At 47.4% G+C, this 9,963-nt stretch overlaps 1 protein-coding gene across 2 annotated transcripts in view; it reads right to left on the reverse strand.

Moving 5' to 3' along the window:
* Window positions 1–9,963, reverse strand: part of MTARC2 (mitochondrial amidoxime reducing component 2) — a 40,316-nt gene that overhangs the window by 29,744 nt on the left and 609 nt on the right. Inside the window, exons 1-2 of one of the 2 annotated variants that reach the window (XM_053604233.1) lie at window positions 9,612–9,954; window positions 2,524–2,697 (exon numbers count right to left, since the gene is read on the reverse strand). In XM_053604233.1, the coding sequence (XP_053460208.1) occupies window positions 2,524–2,697; window positions 9,612–9,895 (458 nt within the window). In that variant the 5' untranslated portion in view covers window positions 9,896–9,954. Of the gene's footprint in view, window positions 1–2,523; window positions 2,698–9,611; window positions 9,955–9,963 lie in introns of those variants that run through there. The other variant, XM_053604235.1, reaches the window with a different exon arrangement.

Below are 9,963 nucleotides of genomic sequence, written 5' to 3' on the forward strand. Positions count from 1 at the left end.
CTCTGTCTCTGTCTCTCCCTCTCTCTCTCCCTCTCTCTGTCTCTCCCTCTCTCTGTCTCTCCCTCTCTCTGTCTCTCCCTCTCTGTCTCTCTCTCTGTCTCTGTCTCTCCCTCTCTCTCCCTCTCTCTGGCTCTCCCTCTCTCTGTCTCTCCCTCTCTCTGTCTCTCCCTCTCTCTGTCTCTCCTTCTCTGTCTCTCTCTGTCTCTGTCTCTCCCTCTCTCTCTCCCTCTCTGTCTCTCCCTCTCTCTGTCTCTCCCTCTCTCTCTCCCTCTCTCGGTCTCTCCCTCTCTCTGTCTCTCCCTCTCTGTCTCTCTCTGTCTCTCTCTCTGTCTCTGTCTCTCTCTCTCCCTCTCTCTGTCTCTCTCTCTCTCTCTCCCTCTCTCCCTCTCTGTCTCTCCCTCTCTCCCCTCTCCTTACACCAAGGAAAGATCATGTAAGGACATAATGAAAAGTGGCCACCTGCAATCTAGGAAGAGATCCCTTACCAGGCACTGAATTTACCAGCCCTTGGATCATAGGCTCAGACTACAGAAAATAACTGTCATGCTGTCTAAGCCACCCAGTCTATGATATTTTGTTGTAGCAGCCAGAGATGACTAAAACACCATTTTAGTTGAGGTTACTCTCACGCAAAGGTGGAGCTGGGATTTGAACCCACCAGGCTGAACTAGCTACAGCACATCTAACCAGCTGGAGAGGGTGGCACTGATTGCCCCTCTGTGTCAACACGGATGCCCAGCCCTCAGTGGCTGGTCACACCAAATGACTAGGGTTTCAGGCTCTCTATTCCTATCTCCTCCACAAATACAACTGATGTATGAAACAGAATGACAGAAGAACAGGCTTCGCTTGCTGTCTTTGTCAGACCCCTCCACAAGATCCTCTCCCTCTCCCTCCTATCCAAGGAGGTTTATCCCTCCCTAGAGTTCCACTGTTTCAGCATATAGGTGGAAACTTCTTCAGCATCAGTGACAAAGTGAGTTTGCAGGGTAACATCCATATCCTTCACTGTCCTGGGAACCTGTCATTCTGGAAAAGCTTTTCCTGTCCCTGTACATAGGTGCTAAAAGCAAAAGCCTAGGAGGCAGGTGGGTTCAAATCCCAGCTCCACCTTGAGTGACAATGACCTAAGTCTGGGTTTCCTTATTTGTCAAGTGGAATTAGTGATATCTGCCTCATAGGCTTGCTAAAATGATTAATTAAAATATTGTATTTAGTGAATTAATTCTTTAGCCTTTTGAAAATTTGGTACCATGAGTAATGGATTTCAGCTCAAATGCTTTTCTTGAAAAAGTATAAGATGAGGGCTTAGAGCATTACATGAGCCGTTTCTCTGAGTCTTGGACCTTAGCACAACATCAATTTCCACACTCAAAAAGCTCAGTTGGTTACAAATGGTTCCAGATCATCCCATGACAAGCATCTAAGTCCCTAGGACTTCCTAATATCAAAGCACAAGATTCCAGCGAGCCATAGAACTTGTCAGCAAATCAGGGGTCCCATAGAGCAAAAGGAAGCCAAGGCCTGTGGTGTGTCTCTGGCCAGAGGTGTAAGTCCCTTAAACCCCATTCCTGCTGAATGTGCCTTAGTCTCAACCTCAGACCTCAGAGGCTGCAGAGTCACACTGAAAAACTCCAGCAATCTTATCATCCAGCCCTGAGGTAGAGCTGGTAAAATCTCACTAACTCTCTGGTCTGCCTGGTTGGAGGGCTGACCCATTCAAGTAGAAGAAAGGTCCCTTCCACTTGAATGAAAGGAGATGAGGTCTAAAGACCGATGCCGTGTACCCCTAGATAGTTGTATTAGTCATGCTTTTTGTTTTCTGCACTTGTGATTCTTTGACATCTTGGGGCTCACGCTGAAGGGGCTGCCACTCCCAGGGCCAGCCGGTTGCTAGAAATAGTGCACTGATGACCTGCAAGCAGGCAAGCATGCTGCCCACACGGGTGCCAGCCCAGCCTGAGCCCACAGCCCAACCACTTCACATGCTGGGCCACGGGTCCCCTGCCCTGATTACCCACAGCCAGAGACCAGAAAATTAGGGACAACCCCAGGGCCCCAGAGCCTGCTAAAATTATTCAGATTAGCTGGTCCAAAGCCTGTCTCCCCACCTTGCTTTTTCTTTCCTATGGAAATCACAATAAATACTCCCACCCACATTTTCCCCTTTCTTGCTCCACCTTCTGACCAACCTTAGCACTTTCCCAAGTGGCCTTGTGTGATATGCCTTGCCTCTGATTCCAGGGAATCTGTCAGTATAAATAATTTCTTCATGACAGTCCTTCTGTGTCCACGTGTCTTAGATATCTGAGTAAAACAAATTCCAGGGACACTTAAAACAATACTCTGCATCATCGACTCACACCTGTAACCATTCTGATCCCAAACTAGACTACACTTCTCTTAAACATTTCCTTTACCAATTTCATTGTCAACTGTACAAGCTGTGGCCAGACAGAATGCAGAGAGGAGCCTAAAGGGAAAGCAGGTCTGCTGCAGCCCTGGACGCCCCAAGCAGAGCACCTGCAGTCATGGAGTATGTTTGAGGATGGCAGCTTGCCAGGCAAAACCAGCTGGTCCACCCCAGGCGCCTTGAAGGTCAGGCAGTTGTTCTCATAGGTGATGGAGACCAGCACAAGACGAGGCTCCTGCCGGGCAGTGACCATATGTCCATCTTCCTTAATCACCAGCCAAAACCTGCAGAGAAACAGACAAAGACACACTTAGAAAATCCTCTTCTGGACAGGTGTGAGCAGGTGCGGTGGCTCACACCTGTAATCCTAGATCTCTGGGAGGCCAAGGTGGGTAGATTTCCTGAGCTCAAGGAGTTCCAGCCTGAGTTTGAGTGAGACCTGGTCTCTACTAAAAAAAAAAACAGAATAATTATCTGGGCATTTTGGTAGGTGCCTTCAATCCTAGCTACTCAGAAAGCTGAGGCAGGAGGATTGCTTTGAGCCTAGGAATTTGAAGTTGCCGTGAACTATGGTAACACCACAGCCCTTTACCCAGGGCAAGAAGTGAGATTCTGCCTCAGAAAAAAAAAAAAGAAGAAGAAAAAGAAGAAAGAAAAGAAAAGGAAAGGAAAGAAAAAAAAATAAAATCTTCTTTCACCTCTCAATAGCTTCCTCTAAGTTACTATTTCCTCAAAACTCTCTGCCTACCCCAAGTTGGGACTCAATAATTCCTTTCTAGACATTTATTCAAGTCTGGCCAAATTATTTGAGTCTAAGAGTTGGTGACTCTAAAAAGCTCTTATTTAGCAGAAATGGTCCTGAGAAACAGAGTCTCACCAATATATGAAGATCTCTAGTTTCAAAAGCCAGAAAAAAAGAGGCTGGCTTAGGGGTCATCCCTCACTGCTTAGCCAACCAATGCTTATTTGGGGACTGTGCTTTGGCAGAAGCCGCCCCACGCCTGTTGAACATGTCTCAGAGGCCCTGAAAGAAGCAAAATGTCTTCCATATCTTTTTGTTATAGAACTGAATGCAGTTGACCCAAACTGTTGGCCGGAATGAACTGGATCCCAAGAGAAAGGCCTTGCAATGTTGCTGCCTCCAAGAGAACCCACATTGGCTTCTGCTCTGCTGACCTTGCTGCCGTATATGAAACTTTCTAAACAGCCCTCCTTCTTCATATACATATGCTGACATAGAGAACAAAGACTCACAAAAGTCATGTATTAGACTAGTCTTCTTCAACCATTTTTATCTCATGGCACACTTGAACCTAGAGATAAATTTCCAAGGCACAAATAAATTATGTTGATTTTAAAAAAGAGTTTAAAAAGAATACACTTACGGTGGTTTGAACTTCCTTTGAAAATAATTTAATTAACTATCTCTAAATTTTTTCAAGGCACACCTAAGATCTTCTTCAGGGCACATCAGTGTGCCAAGGCACACAGGTTGAAAATCGCCGTGTTAGATAAAAATTCCACTTATCTCACAGAGAGCTCATCAGGCTGATGAGTTGGGGCAGCTGGCCAGCCAAGCCTCATTTGGGCTTTTGTCTACCAGCCTAGCATAAGTTTGGGTTATACTGCACAAATGATTGAGTTGCCATAATAAAGAAAGAAAAATCATTCCACTACTAGGGAAAATAAATGTCATATCACTATTTTAGAAAGAATATAGAGTCTGCAGACAAGGGAATTGTGTGAGGAACCCTATGAGCAGCACCTGAAAGCTAGAGGCTTTTCCAGGATAAAAAGCACAGCCCCTTCTACGACGGGCGCAGCGCCTCCCAGGAAGACATTTCCAAATATCACTGAAGCCAAATGGGGCTGTCTCAAGGAACCTCATAAGTATATCTAGTATCAGAGCTCAGGGAGCCCTATCTCTGTCCTTTTCTGACCCTGGCAGACAGTCTCACACCTGGAACCTCCCTATCAGCACAGTCCTTCCAGGTGCTGCCTAAACTGTCCCTTCTCTGCAACTGAGCCAGCAGACGATGGCTAGCAGCCTGCCCCCTGCCAGCTGGCATGTTTGATGGAATGGCAGTGCAAAGGTGTTTTAGAAACTGTCTCGGATACTCCCTTCCCAAGAACTGGCAATGCTGGGCAATAGCAAGTCCCCAGCCCTCTGAGGAGGGCTCCTTTTCTTTCTAGGGGTCTTTGTAATGTAGGGATAAGGCAGAAAAAGAAGGCAGAGACAGCCTAGTGCGGTCATTCGGGCCAATACCAGACCCTAACCACCCTGAACAAGGAAGTCACGTGCAAGTGGCCAGCCTGGGACCACCTGAAGACGGATGAGTTATTACACTAAGTGAGCTGCCTTACAAACTGTTTGTGCTTATCTTCTGTGACAGCAGTTTACGGCCTGATCTCCAGACAATGCTGGAAACTATTACCTCTGTTACCAGACAATGCTATGGGACTGTTACCATTGTCCCATAAAGTGTTTCCCTCCTGCTGGAGAAAGGACCCATACTCTGTGGAGTAGGATCTGTCACCTGTCTCTGTCTCAGTAAAACCTTCCTGTAGACCGTTGGCTTGCTCTCAAATTCATTCCTGCCAGAAGCCAAGAACCCATTTGGAGAGTTCATGGGACTTTCCTCTCTTCATTGGGATGCCCCCTGCATTATCTGGATCCCAGGTCTCTCTGATCCTCTTATCCGTAGGGTGGTTCTGCAAATCAGAGGATTCCTGCAGATTGCATTATAGTCCCATTGCCTTGGGGCTGGGCCCTATTCCCTATTTCCTGCCCAGTTCCTATAGGCAGAAACAAACCATCCTAACCTATAGGAACCTATAGGTAGGTTCCTATAGGTTAAACTCACCAAAGCCTATGCCTTTAACTTCTGTCAACTTGGGCAATAATATTTTTTACCTCTTAACACACAAATAATGCCCTGAATGAATAATTCGCTCTATTCTGCCAGATCTGAATAAAAGATTAAGTCTAGAGCAGGAATTTTATTGTGACCAATTTTGGTTAACCTCACCAAAGCCTATGCCTTTAACTTCTGACATCCTCCATGGCCAAACAAGACTCCGTCTGTGATCTGCACACAACTAGCCTCATGTGCAAATAGGAGGGACACCCCTGTTTCCTGATCACTTCTGACAGCCCCTCACCAGGCTGTCTTCTCATCTGGCCTTCAATGTGGCTCACAGCCCCACACTCAGCTCCAGCCCATTGCATAATCACATGAGAGTCAAGTGCTGGGGTTAACAGCGGAAAATGGGAGGTGCCTGTAGCTCAGTGGGTAGGGCGCCATACACCCTACATACACCAAGGTGGGCAGGTTAGAACCCAGCCCAGGCCTGCTAAACAACGATGACAACTCCAACCAAAAAATAGCCGGACACTGTGGCGGGCACCTGTAGTCCCAGCTACTTGGGAGCATGAGGCAAGAGAATTGCTTAAGCCTAAGAGTTAGAGGTTGCTCTGGACTGTGATGCTACGGCACTCTACCAAGGGTGACATAGTAAGACACTGTCTCAAAAAAAAAAAAAAAAATCAGCGGGAAATGGTGGCTAGAGGCTTCCTGCCTGTTGCTGTAATTACAAAGGCAAGTGGAAACTTGCAAGGAGTCCAATGTGGGGACAGGACAAAGACAATGATCAAAGGTAAACCCTTGCCATTTATAATGTATATCAGCCATTTAATTACCCTGTCAACTTGAGCAATAATATTTTTTACCTCTTAATACACAAATAATGCCCAGTGAATGAATAATTAGCTCTATTCTGCCAGATCTGAATAAAAGATTAAGTCTAGAGCAGGAATTTTGTTGTGACCAAGTTACTCTAACTTGGTGTGTGATGGGAAGTGCCAGCACCTTGGTTTTCCGCCAAGAGTGAGCACATAACAGGATCAGTGCAGTAGACCAGAGCTCTGTTGCCGAAGAAAGCAACAGTGGCCCAAACCATTAAGCCCAAAACAATGGCTAAATCTCATTTCTCAATTACAACTGGCCTGGGGAGCAGGACTGAGCCCGAAGGTGAGGGAAGAAATGAAGGCCTGGCTTCTGCCTGGCACTCTGGGAGGCCCAGACGGGTGGAGTTTGAGACCAGCCTGAGCAAGGGCGAGACCCATCTCTACTAAAAATAGAAAAACTGAGGGCAAGAGGATTGCTTGAGCCCAAGAGTTTGAGGTGGCTGTGAACTACGACGCCATAGCACTCTACTCAGGGTGCCGGAGTAAGACTAAATAAAAAGGCTGGCTTCGTGAAGGGGTATATGGCTGCTAAGGAGACCAGATCTTTACAAAATCAGGGAAGACAGCCAACCTCTCCCAGCGTCTGCTCCACGCAGCCAATGCCAGCGTTCTTCTGGACTGGCTTTAAACACCTCAAAGATTAGGGTGCTCACACCAAGTGTTTACAAGCATACTAAGAGATCTGGGCAAAAAAAACTGTAGAAATCTGAGGGCACAGAGCACTTACAGAGGGAACTCCAAGCTTCTAACAATTCTAAAGACACTGGTTCAGAATGAGATTACATAAACGAGGCCTTCTCCTTCATTCTAGGAATACTTATAACTGTGTTATTATATTCTTAGGATGAAAGAAGAGCAGCCGTTAAACAGAGTTTTTTCTAGCAAGCTTCCTTTCAAACTTTCAGTTACACTTTGGTAAATAAAATCTAGGGAAAATGGAGTCTTAGAGACCATCAAGTTCAACCCTCTTTTGCAGATGAGAAAATTGAGGAGCAGAGACATTGTCCTAATCCCTGGTGCAATCCTTACACTTCTATATCATGCGTATATCATAGACATAGCCTAAATGCTGCACCCATACAGATCTGAGTTCAAATCCCCCCAGCACGCATTGGCTTTGTGATCTTAGGTGAGATACTCAACTTTTCTGATATTGCTTCCTTATTTACAAAATGGAGACAATAATATCCAGCCCTTAAGATTGTTTTTTTTTTTATTTTTTTATTTTATTTTTGTTTTCTTTTTTGTGTTTTTTTGGCTGGGGCTGGGTTTGAACCGGCCACCTCCAGCAAATGGGGCAGGCGCCCTACTCCTCTGAGCCACAGGCACCGCCCCAGCCCTTAAGATTGTTGTGAGACTTTTTTTTTTTTAGACAAAGTCTCACTTTCTTGCCCCTGTTAGAGTGCCATTGCATCACAGCTCACAGCAACCTCAAACTCTTGGGATCAAGCCATCCTCTTGCCTCAGCCTCCCAAGTAGCTGGGACTACAGGGCACCTGCCACAATGCCTAGTTATTTTTTAGAGATGGGGTCTTACTCTTGCCCAGACTGGCCTCAAACTCATGAACTCAAGCCATCCACTCGCCTAGGCCTCCCAGCGTGCTGGGATTATAAGCATGAGCCACCATGACTGGCCTGGCAGGGGTCCTCAAACTACGGCCCGCAGGCCACATGAGGCGGTGTGATTATATTTGTTTCTGTTTTGTTTTTTTACTTCAAAATAAGATATGTGCAGTGTGCATAGGAATTTGTTCACAGGTTTTTTTTAAACAATAGTCCAGCCCTCCAACAGTCTGAGGGACAGTGAACTGGCCCCCTGTTTAAAAAGTTTGAGGACCTCTGGACTACTCCACAGGACAAGATTTAGCTCAGTGTCAGCTGCATGTTAAGCACTGAATAACTGGTTGTTTCCTTGCCCTTCCCTCCACCCCAGGCTTCACCCCAGATCACCCCACTCCTCACAGACCTTCATGGCTCAAAACAAGGACAGAGTGATAGGGTTGTATTTATTTTAGGGTGCCCACGGAAGCAGAAAAGCACAACGGATGCATATTTTCTTTCTGGGGTAGCAAGAATCATGGGAAGCAGTGACAGTGAGACGTGGGAAAGCAATAGTTATTCAAGTAATTCAGGTGGCCAAAGGAAAGGCAGATAAGAACTGGGAATCTGTGAAATGACCTCAGTCCTCCAAGAGAGGGTGGATGTAGGGCAACTCCATTCCCCTCACTGAGCACGACAAAGATTTGCTTCTCCTAATTTTGAGGAGGGTATCCTGTCCCTCTGTGCCTGACGTCTTTACAGCAATAAGAAGGCTTTTCTTTCCTCATACTTAAGCTCTAAATATCCTCTTCTTCTTAAAGGTCCCAGATAAAACCCTTTAATTATAGCTTCTGTATTACCTAGGAGAGTTTAAATGCTCTACCTGAGTTGGCGTCACTCTCTTGGTGATTGATTCAGTAAGCTTGGGATGGAAATCTCCAGAAATTATAGTTTTAGCAAACTTTCAAGGATTATAAACGTAGGGTAGGGGTAGGGGAATGGGGAATGAGTCACATGGTCTGCACAAACAATACTTCTCTTAAGACTTGTTGAAGTTTTCCAGTGCAATAGAGCTCATATTTCTTCAAGTGGACAGCTGTCACCGGAGGACAGTGCACACATGTGTCCTGGAGTGAACACAGGGCAGCAGATGGGCCTCTGCTAGAGGGTTGCTTGAATAATTAATTTGCTAACTTCCTTCCCTTCAGACACAGGACAACAGCAGAAAACATCCCAGCTAAGTGAGGAGGCATCTTATCCCCGAGTATGAAATCTCTATGTGTCAGGTCCTATGTGGGCCTAAACTTCTTTGCTGAAAACCCCGCTGCCTCTGGAAGAAGGGAACACACTATTCCCTTAACAGCAGGCATCAGAGCCTCACCTGGGAGGCCACCTGCTCTCCCCAGTAGAAGATTCATTTCTCATAAAATGTGCTGGGCCTCTGCATATGGGGCCAGAGCCCTGTCTCTACAACAACAACAAAAAATGTGCCGGGCCTCCCAGGCACTCTCAGGGTTGGAGAAGTGTGAGCAACAAGCCCCAGCAAGGCCTAACTAAGCCAGTGACCTGACCATCTCCAAAGTCCTGCATTGCTCCCTCTGATGCCAACAGTGTGCTATTTTTCTACTATAGTACTACACACTCAGACAGAAGCTTTAGAGCTAGCAGGAGCTTTGGCCATAACCTGGTCGGACCCCTTATTGTTCAAAGGAGGAATCTCTCATCCCAGCAGGGGTAGGGGATTGCCCCTACCTACTTTACCAAAAATAAGTCAGACATGGCCTTGACCTTCCCAGCGAATAGATCAAATGTCAAACAGTCAACCCAGGAAACTCTGGTGGCAGCCCTCTATTCGCCTTCCCCAGATAGGGCAGGCCCCACGCTGTCACGTGCACCTGGGCCCAGCCATACCTGTCCCGCAGGTGGCCGCTGCGCAGCCCCATGGCCGTGCACTCCGCCGCGCTCACCGCCACCCCCTTACAGGACTTGACCGGGTAGATCCACAGCTTCGCCACCGTGCCCACCTGCTGCAGCTGCCGGCGCCGCCTAAGCCACCCACGGTGCCAAGCCACAGCCCCCAGCGCCGCCGCGGCCACTCCCAGCGCAGCGACCCCGAGCCACCCTGGCCGGGTCTGCGCAGGAAGGCGCGGCGCGGGGAGGCCGAGGCGGACTACCGCCGACCAGCCGGTGCCCATGGCCGAGCGCGAGATCGCAGACAGGCACAGACCGGGCGGCTACTGGGGCCTGTGAGGGCGAGGAGGCG

This window comes from Nycticebus coucang, chromosome 10 (assembly GCF_027406575.1).
Source record: "Nycticebus coucang isolate mNycCou1 chromosome 10, mNycCou1.pri, whole genome shotgun sequence".
Taxonomy (NCBI): domain Eukaryota; kingdom Metazoa; phylum Chordata; class Mammalia; order Primates; family Lorisidae; genus Nycticebus; species Nycticebus coucang.